The 21,791-nt window shown below is 36.9% G+C and overlaps 1 protein-coding gene across 1 annotated transcript in view; it reads right to left on the reverse strand.

The window, feature by feature from the left end:
• Positions 1–4,334: 4,334 nt before the first annotated feature.
• Positions 4,335–21,791, reverse strand: part of SLX4IP (SLX4 interacting protein) — a 78,225-nt gene continuing 60,768 nt past the window's right edge. Inside the window, exons 7-9 of the mRNA XM_030448708.1 lie at positions 18,854–18,942; positions 7,661–7,770; positions 4,335–6,177 (exon numbers count right to left, since the gene is read on the reverse strand). Of these exons, the coding sequence (XP_030304568.1) occupies positions 5,361–6,177; positions 7,661–7,770; positions 18,854–18,942 (1,016 nt within the window). The 3' untranslated portion in view covers positions 4,335–5,360. The remainder of the gene's footprint in view (positions 6,178–7,660; positions 7,771–18,853; positions 18,943–21,791) is intronic.

A 21,791-nucleotide genomic window follows, 5' to 3' on the forward strand; every position in this document is an offset into this window, starting at 1 on the left:
AAATGGAGCAAGAATATTTAAGTATATTTAAGAATTTTTCAACTTCCTCTTTTTTGGTCTTGACACCAGCAGCCACCATGACTATTTCTCAGTGCACACAGACTTTGCTTTTAAAGGTTAGCTAATGCTCCCAAAAGAGGGAAAACCCAATAAAACAGTAATGATTAATCCCAGTTTCTGGGGCTGAAGAAGAGGAGGGGAGTGGTGAAGGTTCTGCGTGCTCTGTTGGCCACCAGCTACAAGTTCAGCAGATGGCTTTCCTAGCACTGGGGCAGCACTGGAGCAATGTGCTATCACACAGGGCGTCAGACCGGAGTTTCAGCCTGGATACTCCAGTGAGCACCTTCTCTGTGATGTGCACATTGTTTCAATCAGGTTCTCTACAGGGTGGAGAAATAAATCTCTACTCTCTTCATTCTAAGACTATGAGCTCATATTAATGTTAAAAAGGGGCATGCCCATCTCTAGAATTATAGTTTGGGACACTTCTTTTTTCAAAAGATCTGCTGTATAAATAAAAAGACAATTATTCTGGCAGAAAATGAAGCAGTTGAGGAGTTATATTACCAATTCCTACCACAGAGGTACTATATCTCAGTTATATTAAAGGATCTAACTTTGACAGAATGAGAGCAGGTCAATGAAAGTCTCATTCAAAAAAAGGTGCATTGTCAGCTCTCAGAGGAACCAGTTTCCCAGCTTTGGAATAATTGAAACGGATAGCAAAGGAGGTAGGATGGTGGCTGTTAATTCCCTGGACAATGTCCAGGTTACAGCTGAAATGCCTTGTGACACTGCATCATTTTCACAACTCTCTTACGATTTCTCAGCATAAGCCAACACCAAACAAACAGTCCCTGTCTATAAATGCAAACTTAGTGCCACCATGGGAAGGACAAGCTACCAGGTCCCATTTTAATTAAAAATACAAATAAATAAATAAAATAAAAGGTGAACAAGATGGAAGAACTGTGTTCAAAAATACTTGAACAAGTTGATGAAAGAATTTGCAGTACAAGTTCCTGAACCAGCTTGCTTTACCTTGAAGAAACTGCTTACCCTCTGTGCTGCACTAACTGTCAAAATACGCATATTCATATCCCTCCCAGGGTCAGCTGCAGAATGCTTTGATATTCCTTTGATGAAAGTCTCAGTGTGCTGTTATTCCCTCATCCCACATCTTCATGTTCACATAGGTTTTTGTATGCTTGTTAATGCTTATTAGAGAAGAAAAAAGAAAGCAAAGAAGTGAGGAGTGCCTTTTATTAAAGCTAATTTCTGAGGCCAACCCACACTTCCCACTGCTGCCTAAAAGACTCTTAACAATGCTGTTTGCTATAGCCTGCATTAGTGTTTTAATACACTATGAAACTTATTAGATTTTGATACAGGCAAGATTACTTGTAACACGCAGTGAGGGATAGTCTAACTACATTCTACACCTTTCATATACCAATTGAAAACAAAACAAAAAACCTCCTGCATCTTTTTCCTTAAAAAGAATCTAATTTCCAGTCAAAAGCCAGCAGATGCTATAAAAATGTCAATTAAAACCCAACCAATGTGGCCAGGTGAAGAGTGGGAAGGAACTTCACACTGACAAACACCTTCAGAGGGCTGCTTAGCACTTTCAGGTTAAAACCTGTAGCAAGGAAAGTTTTGGTTCTTAGAATTTTCCTTTTTTTTTGTTGGTTTTTGTTTTGGGGTTTGTTTGGGTTTTGGTGGTTTTTGGTTTGGTTTGGGTTTTTTGTTAGAAATAGGGGCTGCTCTTGAATTTATGCAGCTCAAGCACAAGACAGAAATGAAGGTAAGTGACTGTAACAACACACTAACTCCAGACCCTGGTATGCAGAACTACAACCCAGCAGATAATATCAGAACAAGCACAAAGCTTATTACTCAAAATAACTCCTGTGATAGTTAAAACCTTCCTACCAGCCAGCACTGGGCAAAGGAGATTTTACATCAGCCTGCTTCCTCTTTATAAATAACCATACAAAAGGCTGGTCTGGCTTTTGATGTGTGTTTAAACACAAAGGATTACTAAACAAATATTTTTAACTACTTTGATGTAAAGAATAATGGAAATGATAGGCTGAACACTTTAGAGAGTGTTTGGCTAGGAAAGGACTGTTTCACTATCAGCAAACAGCACAGACCAAATTAACCAGGTGATTTATTAAAAAAACAAACCACAAGAACAAATAAACAAACAAACAACAACAAAAAACCCAAGCAAAGTTGTCTGGTTTGGAATAGACAGTTATTTCTCTTTTAGAAAAGCATATATTTTTCAATTTGAGTTCTACATTGCAGAATGTAGCCAATAACAGATATATACATATTTCAGAGGAGTTCAAAGAAGCTCTGAAAATGAAAAAAAAACAACATAGCAAACAAACACAAAGGAAGAAAAAATTAACCAAGTAGTTTCTGTGCTTCAGTGGCAGCAGAACAGAGCCTTTAATACTTACTACTTTTAACAGAAAGATATACAAATGCTGCTCAGAAGCAAACTGCTAATAGAAAACCACAACTAAGACTTGCAAATTACTACTTTTACTCTAGCTCAGTTTCCAGCTTTTTTTTTAATTCCTCAATCTGATTTAGGAAATCAGGCTTGTGGTTCAAGAGCATGTCAGCCCACACCTCTGCCAGTCATTTGGGTGCAGGTGGATTGTAGATAAAGAAAAACACAAAGACTGAGAATCTGACCTTGGGCTTAAAGCACTGAGATAACAGAGTCATGTGGTAACAGCACAGCCTGGGTGTCCCAGGAAATCTACTTGTACTTGTTCTGAATCTCTAGGCAATAGCAGCTTTAATCAATCTAGCCCTACATTTCTTACTATTGCATGATTATTGTTTTAAAATGAGAGTGTTCCTATGCTATCAGTAAGGTGATAGAAAACAAAATTTTAAGTAACATAACAAAAAACCCTTAAGCAAAAATCAAGTGTTCTTACCTAAACATACAACAGGTTAATTTACAGCTAAGATTACAAAGTTGAACCACGTATAACAGCATGTGATGATCCAGACTTTATGTGGTTACTCTCTGGTTTCTAATACTTGAGTTAAATGGATTAGGAGAGGACAGAGACAAGAAGGGGTGCTTCAGAATCCAAAACTTTTAGCAGAAACAGTTTGGGGCATACTTGCTCAAGACCATTCACACTTTTCACAGATATAACCAGTGTATTGGTCAGTTTGAAAAGCAAGTAAAAAGTCTTTTTCCTGACCAGAACAGATGAAATAACCAAAGTGATTTTATAAACTCAACATGGATCTGTTACTGCATAATCACTTAAACCTCTCCTGTAGGTATCTCACAACCAGGAAGATAATCTTTAAGACCCAAGGAAAAACTAGATATGACAATAATTTTAAACTGCAGTCTATAATATATGCTTGTACCATTCTTTATCAGTTTGTTCACTGTAAAAACTTAAAAGAAGCCACCAAAAAATCTACACTAATGCTTTAATATAAATTATCAAATTATTCTATTCAAATAAATCACAGAGTGGTTTTGGTTGGAAGGGACCTGCAAGACCACCTACTTACAGCCCCTCTGCCATGGGCAGGGACACCTCCCACGAGACCAGGTTGCTCCAAGCCCCATCCAACCAGGCCCTGAACACCTCCAGGGATGAAGCAGACACAGCTTCCCTGGGCAACCTGTGTCAGTGTCTCACCTCCCTCATAGTTGAAGAATTTCTTCCTAATATCTAATCTAAGTCTACTCTTTCATCTTAAAACCACTACTCATCCTATCACTACATGCCCTTGGAAAAAGCATACTTTTAATTAATTATTAAGTAATACTATAATTTTAATTATTTCTAAATATTTAATTATTCTTTCATTTTAATTATTATTAATTTTTATTATTTGAATACTTAATTAAATGTCCTTATATGTCCTTTTAATTAATCAAAAAGGTGCTTTATACTCCCTTCCTGGCCCTGTATTTTAAGTCCATACAAAAGACAACATTAAACATACCTCAGGCTATTCTTCCTCCAAACCCAGGTTCATTTCCAGCCTCTGTTTTGCTGTTACTAGTAAAGACCTTTGCGCAGAGCCTGAAGATAGGTAAGCATTAGCAAACTAACTGTAAATCACTGTGAGAAACACTGCACAGAAAGGCTGAAAGAAAAAAGAGAAAATGTCTTCTAGCAGGCATTTTTCATTTATGACAAAAGCAGAAATTCTTTACAGTAGAAAGATGCTGTTCAACTGAATGTCTTGCTGTCAACTGCTGAGCTACTAAGTCTCAGGACATGTATTACACTACCAATTCTAATGCTTACAAATGTGAATCTTCCTCTGTACCTAAATAAGGATAACCTCAGTCACAAGTATGTGTCAGTAAAATTTCCACAGTTCACATAAAATGCTTGTGGTAACACTGATTTTAAGAGAACAATGAAAGAAAATTACTTGTAAGTTTATTTTAAACATTTAAAAAATATAAGCATGATACAAATGTTACATTTCCTTAGCATATTAGTATACAAATCACAAAAGCAGTATTAAAAATCAATGTGGAATTAAAAACTACCTTTCTCTTAAAATAAGAAATAAGTTAGGTATCTCTAACACCTGAAGAACAGTCCTTGCATACAAACAAGACCTGGTTCTGAAACAAGAATGGATGAAGCTGTGTATGCTTGTATGGACACTTCCCAATAGCAATGTTTGCACATCCAAGTGACTGCACATCTAAAACTAATCTTCATTCTTCCAAAGACCATGTGTGTGATCACTTGTATCCACAACTTTGGTTGGAAATAAATATTTATATCAAAGCTGCACAAGCAGAAGCCAAAGTTACTTTGAAACCCCACAGGAAAGGTGAGACTTTAATTATCACCTTACTGTTGTAAAGATCATGTGAATAAACCATGAACTTCCTAACACAGAGAGAGAAAGGATTATTTTTTACTAAAATAAACCATGTTCTGAAACAAGCAAAACACTGAGTAACTGCAGCTGCCAAATGATCACAAAAGTGGTTTTAACTTTTGCTGTCATCAGCTAACATCACTTTTTATAAGTACTGATACATACAGAGATCTAAAATTTTGCTCAGAAAATATTACTTTAAAAGATGTTTCTTTGTACAAATACTATACTGGTTTGTACAATATTAATACCTACTTCCTAAAGACTTAACAGAATTATCTTCATTATAGTTGCAAATGACTAGGAGACTTTGTTAAAAAGTCTTATCTAATATTGACTTTGTATTTTTACTATTTTTCATTATTTTGAATTGCTTCCTACTTTTTGCTTACATTTTCCGAGCACAAAGTCGGCTGTCTATCCATGCCATCATGCTACTATTTCAGACTTTAAGACTTGTTAAGCCTTCGCAGTTTTAACTTCCTGAGACCATTTTCAGCTTCTTTTTTCCTTTTTTGGCTAAGCTTCTCCAAAGACACAGGCTGCAGTTCTAAACAAGATGGTGGCACCACAGGCAATTCAGCAGTTGTGCTTGGCTCATTTTGCCCTGTCTGCACTGTATTGTTCCTCACAGAAAGAGGCTGGGAGAGGTCTTTACCCAAAGTTAGTAACTCCTCATCAGAAGTAATCTTTTTTATGTCTTGTTCAGGAAACAACCTAGAATTAAGTGGGGTCTTCTCCTTCAGCAACGGACCTAAACAATCATCATCACACTTACTCATCTGGGCATTGCTAGGAATTGAAGGAGTTCCTTCTTCAGAAGATAATTTTTTTAAATGCTCTAATTTTTCTTCTGAACCACAACTCTTTTGTTGAGCCTGTGTTTTGGTCACTTCTTGACTTTGTTTTGGACATAGCAGTGCTGACTCAGAGCTACAAGGGGGGTTCTTGCTTAGAAGACTTGTCTTCAACTGCTCCACACAGTGAGGTTTTTGCTGGCTGCTAACATCATCCGGCTGTCTCTGATTAACATAATTTTCCAGCTCTAAAACAGGAAGCTCCAAGTTGCTCTCAGCTGTATTTATGCAGTCCTTTAGCAGTCCTGTACTCCTAAATTTCATTTCAGCTTGAGGTCTGAGAGTAGTCTGACATTCGTTCTTTCTGTTCCCTGTCTGAGAGTCCACTGAGCCAAGATACACTTCTTTGGAGTCCCCCCTGCTTTGAGGTTTGCTTGTGCCACTTTTACTTGGTTTTGTCCTTTTCACACTGCAATAAAAGAGGATTTTGTTTTTAAATTAAAAAAAAATTCCTCAGTGCTTCAATGCCCCTTCTTACAAACTCTGAAACACCACTCGAGCAACCCCTTCTGAATGTGGAAAAAAGCCACATGTACATCATCTTGACAAGCAGTAATGTTTGTCTGGTGTGGATAATATCAAGTGTTATCCATCTGATTTTCCACTGCACTAGGGGAACCCTATTTATTAATGACTAAGCCATGAAGGAGTTCACATTCTATTCCAAGAGGCAGAACTGGATTCATTACAGATGTTAAAGGTCAACACAGCATAAGCATATTGAATTCCTTCCCAAACTGGCGAGATAAAATAGTATTTCATAAGTGCCTAAATGATTTTAAACCATTCCCATATATTCACATGCATAATGCATATCTAAAGAATAGAGGGGGCAGGCAGGGAGAGGCAGCGTGCATGTCTCTGTGTGAGAGTTTCTAATCTTTATTTTAGAATGTTCCCCTGGAATTTTTCCCAGGACATTTCAAAGCATTACTTTCAAGTTAACCACTATTCATCTAGTATCAAGCATGTTCATCTGGGAAGGACTTAGGTAATGCAAGTAGATGATATTCTAAAAGGAATTATATAGGAAAATGGAATCACAAGGGACCAAATGGAGTGTCAGTACATAAACACTCCTCATCAGTGTGTCACCTACAAATGTAGATTTCACATGGGCTGTAGGACGAACTTGATGCACAACAACTGAAGCTTCCTAGATAAAATTTTAAGTCTAGAGATATTACTATAAAGATATTGCTATTCTTGCTGCTCTTTTTCAGGTTGGCATATCTAGCTCCTCAGAAAGAGGGCTCTCCTAAAACAGGTAGAGCTGGTACATCTCCAAATCTAATACTATTTTAAAAGACAACACAGATGAGATGACTTGGGTAAAAAGGTGCCATGGTTCACAGCAAATTGCCAGTTCTACAGCTGATCTAAGGATCCTGGCAGCTTGTGCAAGAATGGCATCCTGGTGTAGCAAAGGAGCAGTCAAATGTTCAGCTGACAAGGAGCCCTCCCTATCTGCTAGACTAGGGACACTCTTCAACTGTGACCAAAGATTAAGACTATTACCACAGTATACCGTAGACCCTCAACACGAACAAAACATATATCTGAAAAATGCTTTTCCAATGACCAGATTTAAACATTACATATTTATTTTGGCTCAGAGATTCATTCCAGGAAAAAAAAAACCCACCCTGTTTTGATTCTGCCCAGCATTATGTGAGAGATCTGTGTGGGTTGTAATAGTTTTTTCATGCTGTACAAAACAACCACAATAACTCTATGTGCTTATCCACACTAGAGTAGTGGTCTTAGTAATTAAAAATAATCTTTTGTAAAATAATTTATATTATTTGAAGCTTTAACACATAAGCTAGATTCTATTTACCCAAATTTTACCAGACTATAAACCTAACCCCTTGGAAACAATAGTGACATACATTTCTTTCAAGATGTCCTGCTTTATTTGTTCATTCAGAGTAATCTTAAACTTCTTGTTCTCAGCAGATTCAGTAAAATACTCAGACGTCCCATTGGAAAGTTCTTCTTTCTGCTCCAAAAGAAAATACCATGACACATCAAGCTATGATTATTCAACAAAAAACTCCAGTTCTAATACTGAGACTTACAGATGTTCTTTATTATTTCAATCTGAGCAGTCTAAAAGAAACAGAATAATGTTTAATCTCTTAATATTTGGGAGTCTAGTCAGTTCCCTCCTCTTTCAGACTCCCAACAAACATATTTCATATGCTAAAATATACCACAAACAAACAAGACTGTAATGTAAAGGATGTAGCTTTCCAAGCTGTCTGAGGAAACTGTTGGCAAATATTTGACATCTTTGTGGCTCAAACTGTGACAAATGCCAGGAATCTCTCTTGCAGACAGGAGCATGTTTGTCAGTTTTTTTCTCTGAAGAGACTGACTGGCGCAGTGGTCTATATACTTATTCTCAGAAGAACACCCATAATTTTCCATACTTAAAAAACAAAAACCAAACCAAAACAACAAAAAACCTAGATAGTGATACTTGCTCATTTAAGGTAGCAAGGGTTAAAGCTTTTTAAGACTAACATTCAAACGCTCACAGATTGTAGTGGTTGGCTACTACAGGACAACAGGGGAATTCTTTCTGGTCTCAGCTAACAGCAGCACCATAGTTTTATAGAGATTGGGGCGAGAGGGAGGGAAGGAAAATGCTCTTTTTCTTCAAGCTGTGAGCATTTCCTTTCACAACGAAACAATCTCAATGAGAGAAGGGCCATTTTCTGACTTCACTATTAACTACATCCTTCAAAAAAGTATTATCTCTGAGGCTATGGAGAGGAGAGAAAAAAAATGTGGCAAAGACAAGAAGAAAAGAGGCTTTGTCCATCTTCTTTGATAGTATTTTTCTTCATCAGCCTGCATGGGCTGACTGGGGCACACCAAATGTAGGGAGTGCTCATTTATTCTGTTTCTTGCTTGGCACTGTGAAGCTAAGCGGGCAGGAGCTAGACGGTACAGGAAGAACACAAGAAAGCAGAGAAAGACTGCAGAGGCACAAGGCCAAAGCATGTACATGATTGCTGCCTGGAACACTCCTCAGGAATCTGTCACTTGTAGGGGGTTAAACTCTGCTCATGATTTTTATTTCTGCTTTAAAGGAGAGGGGGTAAACCTCAGGACTCTTTCCAGAAAAATAAGCCAGGAAAACAGCTTCCTGTTTTGTAAGCAGAAAGAGCATAGTGAGGCAAAGAAACAAAACTATTTCCACAGTTAAGAAAACTACAGCTGTTTGGAGCCTTTGTTTCAGAGACAAATTATGCAAACCTGTTTGTGTTCATTGGTAAACGCATGAAGTTCTGTCCACTAAGGGTGCAACACGTGTGTTTAAAGCAGACAGAAAACACATGGGGCATACATGCAATGTGATTTCAACCTCAGAAATCAAGCCTAACTAGTTTAATCTGAGGAATTAATTGCTGCTTCTATTCTTGTTCAAATTATGTACTCTCATAATTTGAGTAAATTTTCCTGTTTTGTAAACTATTAAAGAAGGGAATATTATTAAGATACTTGAGTGCTTTGCCAATTTTAAAACAAGACACAGACTTCACTGTAAAGTCTGTAGAAACTCTTCTGATTTCCAGTAAGATTCACACGACTCAGAAGCATTTTGCATAATCACTCTGCATCAAAGCAGCTGAGAGCACTCTTACTTTGCCAAAGAACAGCAGCACAACCAGAAACATTTGAAGGCTAATGTATCTTAAATCTTCCTCAGTGTGGCACGGTGCAACAGGCTTGCAGGGTCTGTGGTAAACCCTAAAGATGTGGTAGACAATGGGTGGAAAGTAGCACTTTGTACCAAATCCAGAGGAGGACTGAGACAGTTCCTGTCCACACGTACTCGCTACTGTAGATAAGCAACAAACCTCAGTTCTAACACGCAGCTGAATATGACAGCACATGATCACTGCCCTGGGTGTACCGTCACGCCAGGGTGTGAAGAACAGACCCTGAAGAGAGGCAGAAATGACAAAACTATGTCACTCTTGATTTTCGAGTCTGTCACAGTAGCCAATGGTCCAGGGTAGAAGGCCTAACACATTCCATCACTACGCAGTTGTCAGGCTTCTATTTTGTTTTCAAGTAGCTTATCACATAAAGCAGTGACAGAAAAGGGTTAAGGCATTAAAAAAATTAAAAATCAAAATGATTTATATGTGAAACACTTCTGAACATGCCCTCTAAGTACAGTAGATTTTCCCCTCGGAACCACACCCTGTAAGTGCTGTATTTTGAGAGCTGAACAATTAACATAAGGCATATGAGTCAGTCTTTGAAAGACTCTGTGGGAACCAGAGAGCCTTTTGCTATTAGGAATGATGTAAACTCCCTAAGGCTGGAATAAGTCCACAATAGAAGGCAGAGAGAGTCATAAATAACAACAATGGGCACTCCATATACTACTAAGACACTCAGCCATTATTGGTGATACTTCCTTTATTTTCTTTATTAGACTTAATAATTTTAGTTAATTAAAAAAAAATAAAAAACACTGTGTGTTTTGGGAATACTATTTATTTCCTATGGGAACTTCAAGACTTGCTAAAGAAAAAAAGCTAATCTGCTCTCATCCTGTCTAGTAATCCCAAATTCCTTTTAGGCAGTGAGATAATTAAAGAAAAATATTCCAGGCATAAAAAGGAGGACAGCAGAAGCAGACATCATATAAACAATGACACCATGACAGAGGAAAACGTCAAAGCACCGCCAGACTTGTGACTTGATTCTGAAAGAGCTGCAGGGAGTGGGATTGCTGCTAACAAATTAATACCACATTTCTTGGCAAATTGTTAAAGACAGACATATTTACATTTGTATAGAGATTGGGTGGGCACAAAAGATTAAAATGCTTCTTAAGCCCTTGAACTGTCAAGTTCTGTTAGAAATATGTGCTATTAAAATCATTTTTGTCACTAAAACTAGCCTGCGGAAATAAAGCTTACAAAGTTTTACTACCCTACCTGTTTGTTATACTGGCCTCTCACAACTTGATTTTAAGATCTTTAGTACTTATCCAGAGATGTCTGGGAAAAAGCCTCTATTAAGACCTACAAAGAAATGTGATTTTTAGGCACATAGTATACTTAAGTCTTATGGAACGAAAAATTAATTTACTCAACTTACCGTATCACTCAAAATGAAAAAGAAACCCTCAAAAATGAAAAGTGGTGACTGCCATCTGCAGCTCTCTTTGGAACAGCTAAATTCAGCAATACATCATTAAATATCTGTAAAAGAATTACTCATGGATGTGCACTAGTGATGAAATGTTCCAACTTACTATCCTGAAGAAGAGTGAAAGGTTTGGCATTTTCAGCCTGGCAGTAATACTTGTGTAAAATTTTTTTTTTTCTTTTTTTTTTTTTTTTTCAGTCCGGGGTTTGGGATGCTGGGCTGGGAGAAAAATTTTCAAAGTGAACAACACTGCCCCCCTTCCCATCTCTTTATTTAGTTTTATATTTTCCAGTTGTCTCTTACTATGCTCAGGGTAAGAATTGCATATGTTTATGCACTTAGCAAGTAACACTATGGGATAATCAAATTTCCCTTCTCATTGACAAAAAAAAAAAGCAAGCACAATAGAAAACACACATTGTTTCTGAATTGCATTTATCGATGTGGCTCAACTTGCTCATCAAAAAATACTTAATAGAAAACATCAATGGGTCCAATAAATCAAACTTAGTATCAGAGTGCCATATGGGAAGGGAATCGGAATATAATAATGCAGACAAAGCAATGAAGTAAACTATTACACCAAGCACACACAAGTTAATAAAATTTAAATTAGTAAAAGAAATCACACAGAAACAGTTATCTAGAGGAGCTTTTGCAGTTGCAAGTCCTGCTTGCAATTGCAGGATTTCTCTTAATGTCACTCTAAGCAGTATCAAAAGCTCAACAATCTAAGATAACCCTTTAGGTCTCAAAACTGTTCTAACAGATGACTGGCAGATCAGAGAGGTCACACAAGACTCTTCCCAATCTGATAAATAGAAAAGGGCTCCTAAAGCAAGTGAAGAGGTTTGTCAGTGAAGGATTAATCAGATACTATCACCTAACTGAAAGAAAATCAACAGACAAGACTTTGGGCCTAGTCTTCTCCCCTCTCCCATCCCACATAAAAAGTTTCTCTCAATATCACGATACAAATATTTCAGTGCTTCCAATATAGTGATATACCTGTCCTAGCAATTCTACTTATAACCTCTTATGAGATAATAAAACACTCAGAGAATTTCTCCAAGAACAGAAATAGAGATGGATATTATCCTCACACAGAATTACATTTCTGTGATAGGACTTGCAGAATGTTGCTCTATGTTTACTGTATTGTCAGTAAGTTCCAGTAAAAGAAACTAAGGATCATTCCATGTTACAAATGGGAATACTGATTTTTCATTAGAAGTATTTTTAAGGAATGATGATGATTTTAAAAAATTACATTCTTTTCAAGATTGAAATTGGAGAAACAACGAGAGAAAACTGCATCTCTAGTGAGGAGGAGAACTGTAGAACTACATGTGACCTAGCACAGAAAGAAAAGTCTTAACTCTTGCATCAGTACAGTCTTAATTATCTACTACCAAAATTAATTTTGATTTGACACCATGGATCTTAAGGTGTCTGGAGTCCCTAATGGTCTGTACTATTAAGTCTAAAAGTTGACCCAAGTTGTTATAAGCCTCTGTGATACACATTGCACTTTCTCAAAATACAAGGTGTCAACTTAGGTTTCTCATGCATTACATAAATCCTGGCAATTCTAAACACTCCAAAGGTCCCCAGCGCATCATCAGATTCCCTTAACACACAAGACTTCTATAAGGAAAATACCTTCTTGCTTTTGAAGTCTCTTATTTGCATTTTCATCATATTTTACGCATGGAATGTAGGAAATTCAGAGTTTTCTAGATTTGCATTTGAGTACTTGCTAGATAATAGAAAAATTCCTAATAAACTACAAATGGCATAAAAGAAGTAAAACATGATGTTTCATAAAAAAACCTAAAAACTGATACACATCTGTAACAGAAAGAACAAGAACACACATAGCACTTTCTAAAGCCACAGAAGGTGCTGCTGAAACAAATGATTTATTTACATACTGAGAAGCACGTGACACATGCTGTAGTTGCTTGAAGGCAAAAAGCGTTAAAATTAACGTTAAGTAATTGAGCTAATAATCATTCTGATTTTATATACTGATGCTACAAGACTCAGATTCTATCTTCAGAGAAAGTGTCCACTGATAAGAAGTAGAAGCAGAAATAACAGCTTTTCAACTGGAAGAACTTCTCTCAATGACACTGAAGAAAGATCTACATTTTTTTTTTTCTTTTAGGGAAATCAATGTCTTAAAAAACTGAATTCTTAGGTAGCCTTTCCTATCAGTTTTAAGGTTCCTGACTCCAGCAGCTATGAAAGAGAACATACATGTGAGATATATGAGTTTTTTTACTTTAAAGACTTTTTAAATGAAAAAAGATAGCAATTTTATGGGGGACTCCAAACCCTTTCCCAACTTGCAAACCATGAGGGAAGGAATCTATAACTTAATTGTCACGTGAGTACCTGAAAAAGCAAGAAACTCCTGTAATCCTGAATTACAGCTTTTAACAGTCTGACGTGAAGATCCACTATCTGCCAACCAAATCTAAATGGGTTTCAGTCAGTCAGCACAGATGTCTAACCACCCACCACTAATACTGAAGTAAGCTTTGTATTTATGCTTCCAGATATAGCATGGCTTATATGACATGACAAAATACTACTTATATAACACACACACACACATATATGTACACAAACACACACACTACACATGATGTAGAAAGCAACATCATTCACCTGCTTAAAAGCTTCAATTCGTACAAAAAATCTGGATAATAACAGTCTATTTTAAAATATAACTGTTCTTTTTACATAGTTACAACAGTGTTTAACAATTGTAGGAGATCTTGGAAAGAATAACTAATACTATTGATCTTGCTGGTTTTAGAGAAGGAAAATATGTAAAAGAGGCAGAACTGCACGGCCCAGAAGATAATTACTGATCAACAATTTAATCAATGTATTAGCTTGGTTTTCAAAATATCACCGTCAAACCCAAGACCCCAAGATTTCTGATCTCACACTGGGGATCTGTCCCTTCAAATTATTTCAAATCAAATAGTTCAAAAATCCTCCCATGAACTTTATCATCATATATTTCAGCTTACTGTTCAGTCAAGACATGAAATTGCTATCCATCATAACAGTTTTCAGCTTAAGGATGAGGAATGGCCTGCTCTTTAAAACAATTTAAAAAAAAATAACCCGTCAAATATTTTTTGTCCAACAGGAATACAGAGAATTATTATCAAAATCTGAAGTAACTTAAACTTTTTAATGTCCTAGAGTCCTCAAAATCTCGCAGGTGCAAAGCAGGTCAACAAAACTTTTAGTTCTCTGTAGGTTTAAGCATCAGCACTGTCAGCCTTACACCTCACACCTTTGCTGGAGGTGCTTGTCCTCTTAAAGTCTGCAGAGAGGAAAGAATATCATTCTTAGCTCAAATCCACATTAACCACCAGTGTAAGCTGTGACAGCAGGAGAGCGAGAGGGGAGAGGAAAATGAGGGAGGTGAAAGGATGATGACAGATGATAATATCTTAAATAACCACAAGGCTTTGACAAATGAGATCTTGTGAATGCTGCTAAGTAGTTACATTTCAATCAACTGCAGTGCTCATATAAAAAGCAACTACTAAAAATCAGTGAGGGATTACTCAGTTTGTCCCTGCTTTTTGAAGACTGCTTCATATGGAAACCATTTTATGTACTTAATAATTTATGCTGCAGTTATAGGACCTTTTGTATTTCTGCTACCCCTTATCTGGATTTTGCACAGTGAGGTAGATAATCTTTTACTGAAGATTAATTCAACTTACTTATTGGCTTTAAGACAGTTTAAGTGCTACTGCTTCTATCATTCCATATGCACTCTAATAATCTGTCTGCTTTTCAGATAAATAATGCTGTGGAACAAAGACTGTCACATCAGTTCCTTGTAGCAATATCTTGGCCTTTTTCCAGAGATCACATAGTTAATTAACTCAGCACTACCCATGTACAGTGTAATTGATCTTTTCAGTAAAAATACTAGGCATTTATCAACAGATGATATTAATTTACAGTTCTAATGCCCCTCATCTCTGTGAGGTTTCTCTGAAGTTCTCCACAGCCTTCTCCAGTCTTGACTAATTGAAACAATTGTGTCAGATTTCATTTCATCATTTGTCCATTTCTCTGGATCATTAACGTAACAAACAGCAGACAGCTATTAGACTTTCGCCACGCACAAAATAAATCAGTCAGTTTGTGAGCTATAAGAAGAAACTAGGACAAGTTCAGACAAATCTCACTGAGGCAATTCACAGCATTAACTGCTCTCAGGTATCCTCCCTCCCCTTATGCAGGAAGTTCCTCCATTGCAGGGTTGGCAGAAGGGAGCATGCACACACCCGAGCAACTCTCGCCAGCAATTCAACGCACCAGCTTAAAAATAAGGGATGTTTGGTATGCCTGAATACACAAGACTGTGATATGCAGCAAGATGAGATGCAGGCATGCAGCCCTTTTGGCAAACTCTGCTATAGGAGTGGTAATCTCCAAGGAGAAGATGCAGACAGCTGGAACAAAAAGGAATATTGTTAAACTGCCGAAGCATTCTTCTTTCTGATAAAGTCAAAGCCACTGGTATCATTACTTTGTGACAGAGCATCTCAGAGTGCAGTCTTATGATTCAAGATGATTTACAGCTATCCTGACCACTGAAAATTAAATCCCACCCTTATCCAACAAATGGTCCTGCCAAGCCTCTGCGTTAACACCACTCAGTTAAGAGTCTGACTGAAGTGATCCAGCTGAAAGCTAAACATGCAAAGCAACTAAAGCACCCCCCAGAAAAAACCCCAAAAACCAACAAACAAAAAACCACCAACAACCTTATTTTCAGAAGGAACAATTAATTCACTCAGCTCCCCCACACATGCTAAGGAGAAGAATGCATGGTGAAGAGAAGACAAGACAGGAGAGACTCATGTTTCAGTATCATCAGTCTTGCATCAGCCTTAGCAGAATATGCAGGATGAGAAGATAAAAGTGACAGAAGCCTGATGTTGCTAAAGTAAAAACTCAAATATGAAAGAAGTTTTTTCAATCAGCTCTACCACGTGGCATATGGATACGGTTCCTTAGTCTGCACTTTACCCTCTCTGCCTTTCTGAAGAATGTAGCCAACACTACAGTTCTCTAAACTGCAACTTAAGATTGTTTTCCTCTAGCTGTTTCCTATAGTGAGAGAGAATTAAACACACGATCTGGAAACACATAAAAACTAGATTTTATGACATTTAAAAAATTATAATAAAATTGAAAACCATCAACAAGGGAAGTATTAAAACAAATATAACATTAATATGTTTATGGTTGCTTAGTTCCAAATCAAAGTAACTATCAGCTGCTACAAAAGGGTTGGGGTTCTGCTCTTTTGACCCAAGACCTGGCTGCATGCTCCTGCAACCTCTTGTGTCACAACTGGCAACTGCATGGGTACAGGATAAGTCAGTTCAGTGAAATAACATGACAGAAAACTAAACCTCCAATAAAAAAAAGAGAAACTTCACAAATAAATAGTTTTCTGCCGCATTAAGTCAATGAATTAATTCTCAAATGAAGAATCAGTTGGTCAATTGAAACAAGAATGGAATATGTAGCTGGAGCTAACAGGGAACGTGCACTGACCTTTTCAGTAGTAGTTGACCATTACAGCAGTTCATCTTTTTAGCAGTTTAGTGATACTGTATTCTTATACACAAACACGCAGTTCCATGCAAAAATTAGCACTTACACAGTGTGAATTGTGCAACTGTATTTCACAGTGTTTCCTTCTTCCCCTACCCAATCTGATATCACTTAACAATAGAACAGTCTTTAAAGTACTTAAGATAACTAAATTCCACATGAAATCTTCTACTAATCCTTACAAATTGCTGCTATCTGAAAGAAGTTTTCATACTACCTTCCAGCAGACACCTGTTCCAGCAGCATATACTCTGTTCAAAGTCTCGTTAATTATACCCAAGTGTACACATCCCTATGAAAGAACCAGAAGACTTTCCAGCATAATCTAAGCAAATAATGTCATTTCTGCTCCTATAATTTTTTTTAGAAAGATAATGTACCTGAAGTATGTTACAGTGACACAAATTATAAAATCAGATGTATGAAGATGCAACATTTTGCATTTACTTTGGGACTCAAAAAGCACTCAGCATACTTTTAGCACTTCTCCTGGTGTACCTATGTGCATTTATTTTTTGGTTGGTATAGTTTTTTTTTTAATAACAGTCTTTTTGAAAAATAATCTTTGGTTTTGTATATTTTTTGTAACAACAAGGCACAGTCGGTGGAAATACTCAGATCTTTCTAATCGTGACAGGTTTTCCTTTTCCTCACTTTCTTTTCTGATTTCACATCAGCAATAATTTCAAATTTCCACTTGAAAGTCAGCACTAGCTTAACCTCCTTTCATGCTTTCCCTACAACTATTTCCTTTCATAGATCCAAGTATAAATCCAATGTGTTTAGCAATGAAACTCCATTGTTAGCCCATTTTCAAATGCTCACAAGCCTCCAAGAAGCCTTCCACCCATTTCTATTTCCACTGTTTCTTCAGATAACCCATTTCCAATTTTCCATTTTAGCTCTACGTAATAATCACCAAGAAAATGTAGTCACTGACAAAGATGACTAATCTCTTTAGAGCTCTTACATATTTCCCTGGGTTTCCTCTTTTGCCATGTTCCCAAAACTGTAGTCTTTTTCAAGATAAAACTATTACAAGAGTACATTAAAACAACTCAAGATTACAAATACAGTTTGGTAAAGCAGGAAACAATGGTTATGTGTTTAAACTTAGCATTAATCAGCCAAGCTATTCTTTCATCTGTTACTTGAGACTTGCAATTTGCTCATGTATTTTCAATAACTTTCTGTATTGTTTCTTTAATAGAGATTTCCTTTCTTCCAAAATTGTTATTACTGCCTGCAGCCTGATTTTTAGATATGGCCACACCATCTTAATAGTTTTCAATACAATACTGAGAAACTAATAAATTTCAAAATAACAAAGTATTGCTAAAGCAGTTACATTTTTCTTCTTCTGAGAGAAAAACATTTGCTTGATCCTTTGACATTTAAGGATACTTACCAATCTAATCACAATAATAAAATCTGCAGTTAGTATAATAAATAAAACCACTCTGGTATTCAAAAAAATAGTAAGTGGGACAAGTAGAAGAAAAACTTTTTTTCCCCAAGGCTCAATTCTACTTTAACACATCTAAGATAAGCTACTAAAATATGCATAGACCTCAAGTGTCCAGTTCTGACTCTCACTGTGAGTATAGTGTCTGCTTGCCATACAGCAGGTCTCCTGGGTCAAAGTGAACACTCCTGAGACAACTAGCAGTTATCAGCTGCATAAAATTTATAGGCCTTTGACCCTGATAAAGCCTTCAGGATAAAATATTTAAGTAGAATTCTTTATGGTATTTAACTACACACCAGTGTTTTTTTCTCCATAGATGCCCAGGGATTTTCTTTCCAGCACAGCTAGCACTGATCCATTTGAGTTATGCAGAGCAAGTGCTAAGAAAACAATACAAGAAGCCCATGGACATTAAAAAGTGCCCATTTTAATTCTGGAAAGTAAAATGTTAGAAGGACAAAATATAAAGTGGAAAAAAGATCCTTAAATCAAGGTTCTAAAACCATCCCTAGCTTTTCTAAATGTTCTTTTCCTCTGAGCCTCATACACCTCAGAAAACACTGCGCTTACAAAAATTCACATTTTCGTCTGCTTCAGACTCAATTCAAGATGTCCTTTTGAATATTTCCTACCCAATTGTAAATGCAACTTTCTGGTTCCAAGATGACAGTAACAAACATGCTAACAACTACATCTATACAAAAACATTTATCTTACTACTATAAAATCAACCAAAAAATGTATAGAACTGTTTTGTACATACCAGTACATCATTTTCGCACGTCCAAGTACTTGGATTACATTCAAGCTTACTGACACAAACTATAAACCTGTCAGGAAACACACGTAGCTCTATACAAAAATAATTGAAAAGAAGAATACAAAAATTATTACCATATTCAAAATCACACATAATGACAACATATATATGTGTTATTTTAGTTAAAAAAATAATTTATGTGTTAAATTGCACACTAACTAATTTCACACTAACTAATTTCATACATTCCACTAGTTGCTTACCAACCTTCTTCAACATCCCATCCTTCCTTTTGTTTTGCTTTTTTAAACCATGAAAAAAAACCCAATGTCAGAGTAAGTTTAGTTTCCAAAAGGATATAGTCATGGCTGCGAATCAGTCCACCTGCACCCTTGGTCACATATACCAGACAGAGCCAACAACCAAGCCACTTAACCATGATTTTGTTTGTGCTATATTGGTGATGAGTCTTTTCATTACAAAAGCTGTCAATTATGTTTGCAATACAGCACAACATATTCAGTCAGGTCTTGGCATAAAAACTCAGCACAAGGCTAAGTGTTTTCAACTCTGACTACAATGATTTTTGAAGTCATTTAAATAAATTGGTTAATTAGCACAGAATTACATATTTTACTCAAGATCACATGGCTTGTTATGAACACAACAAAGTTTCTATTTACAAAAAGAAAAAATTGAAGGGTTCTCAGATTAGAATAAACCAGACAAAGGTTTATCCAGTATCTAGCAACACTATGAAAAAAGCATAGCTGGATAATTTGTCATGTTACATATCAGATTAGTTCAAGATTACTACATTAATATTTTCTCACGTTTTTTGCTTGTTTCTTTCTTTCTTTTTTACTTCATTTTTAATGGGTTAAGCTTATGTTTTGGTTTTAGTAAAAATTTTTTAAGATTTTTTTTTAAATTTGTTATACTTCAAAAACAAGATGTAACACCCTATTTTTGGGACAAGAAGGGGATGAGGCATAAACAAAAACCATGAGGTTGACCTCAGTTGTTTTGGGGGTTTTTGCTAGAATTTCTCCTCAACAAATTGGTTATCGGCACAATACACACAATTTTCCAGTGACAATCAGATCTTCTATATGGGTGACTCTCTAGAAAGTACTGCTTCTTCCACAACAGCACATCCCATTGGTGCTTGCCATACATACCCCACTAAGCATGTACCTGAAGGGAATTTTCTAGACTCATTACAGTGAAAGATGAGAACATTGAAATGGATTACTTTGCATTTGACTCTGGCTGAAAAAGAATCCACAGAGACCTCAAGTATATTTGTGTCAGCAAAATGAGCCTTTCAGATTCTTTTCAGAAAACTGTGTCCATTCACACTGTGCCTTATGTCCAGACTATTCCTTCTCTGCTTGTGTCCTCAGAACATGAAAACTCACTCACAAAGTTATAGCACTATGGTTTTCAAACTGCAAGCAGTCTACAGACATCTTCAAAATGGGTTCCAAAAAAAAAGCTGGGCAACTGTTGCAAAGGCTTTATTTGTTATGCTTTTGTTATGTTTATTTCCCATAACAGCCTCTTACCTAAGTTTGCTTTAGATACTGAGTGATCAAGACCAACCAAGTATGCAAGATTCTTCTTTTATAAGGCTCAACACGTTTTTTGTGAAATACTAGGTGTATCTTACAGAAAGCAAACGTTAGTGCCAAATTATTTATTTTAGGATATGTTCTTATTTTGCTATTTATTGGGACTGAAACTATGCAAAATGAAGCTCCTTTCTTGTCAAGAACTGTATGTGGAAGTAAAGTTTTGACTGAAGCATCAGAGACTCTAATTCCAGCAGCAGTAGTAGGGCAAGTTCATTCCAATTACACATTTTTATTGTTATATTTTATAACAATTTCACTTGCTTCCAAACAAAACAAAAGTATCTTTAAACATTCACTGATGCTTTAAAAAAGTTCAGATTTAATACACAGAAGCCAAGTTAAGATACCAGTGCAGGGACTCTGCTATTCTACTCTAACTATTCTTCCAGTAGACTGGGAGACCAAGTCTGATGAAATACTGAAACTCAACACTCCAATCTCTTCAACCAATATGAGCTTAGAAAACAACTAGCTGGGATTTGAAGAAAGCCTTGACCAGTGATATTTAACATCTTTGTCATTGACATGGACAGTGGAATTGAATGCACCCTCAGCAAGCTTGCTGATGAAACCAAACTGTGTGGTGAAGTCAACATACTGGAGAGAAGGGATGCCATCCAGACGGACATTGACAAGCTTGAGAAGTTTGCTTGTGCAAATTGCATGAAGTTCAACAAGGCCAAGTGCAAGGTTCTGAAAAAGTTCTGAGAAGAATTTGGGAGTGGTAGTGGAACAGAAGCTCAACATGAGCCTTCAATGTGCGCTTGCAGCCCAGAAAGACAATCAGGTCCTGGGATGCATCAAAAGAAGCACAGACAGATGGTCAAGGGAGGTGATTCTCCCCCTCTGCTCAGTTCTTGTGAGACCCCACCTGGAGCACTGTGTCCAGGTCTGGAGCCCTCAACATAAGGACATAGAGGTCCTTGAACGTGTACAGAGGAGAGCCACAAAAAGGATGAGAGGGCTGCAACACCTCCCCTATGAAGCCAGGCTGAGAAAGTTGGGGTTGTTTAACCTGGACAAGAGGACACTCCAAGGTGACTTTATAGTGACTTTGCAGTATCTGAAGGGGGCCTACAAGAAAGCTGGGGGAGGGCTTTTTACATGGGTGTGTAGCAAGAGGACAATGGGAAATGGTTTAAAACTTGAAGAATGGAGGTTTAGTTTAGACATTAGGAAGAAATTCTTTCCTGTAAGGGTGGGTGAGACACTGGAACAAGTTGCCCAAGGAAATTGTGGCTACTCCCTTCCTGGCAGTGTTCATGGCCAGGCTGGACGGGGCCTTGAGCAAACTGGTCTAGTAG

Source organism: Calypte anna, chromosome 3 (genome assembly GCF_003957555.1).
Source record: "Calypte anna isolate BGI_N300 chromosome 3, bCalAnn1_v1.p, whole genome shotgun sequence".
In the NCBI taxonomy this organism is placed as follows: Eukaryota; Metazoa; Chordata; class Aves; order Apodiformes; family Trochilidae; genus Calypte; species Calypte anna.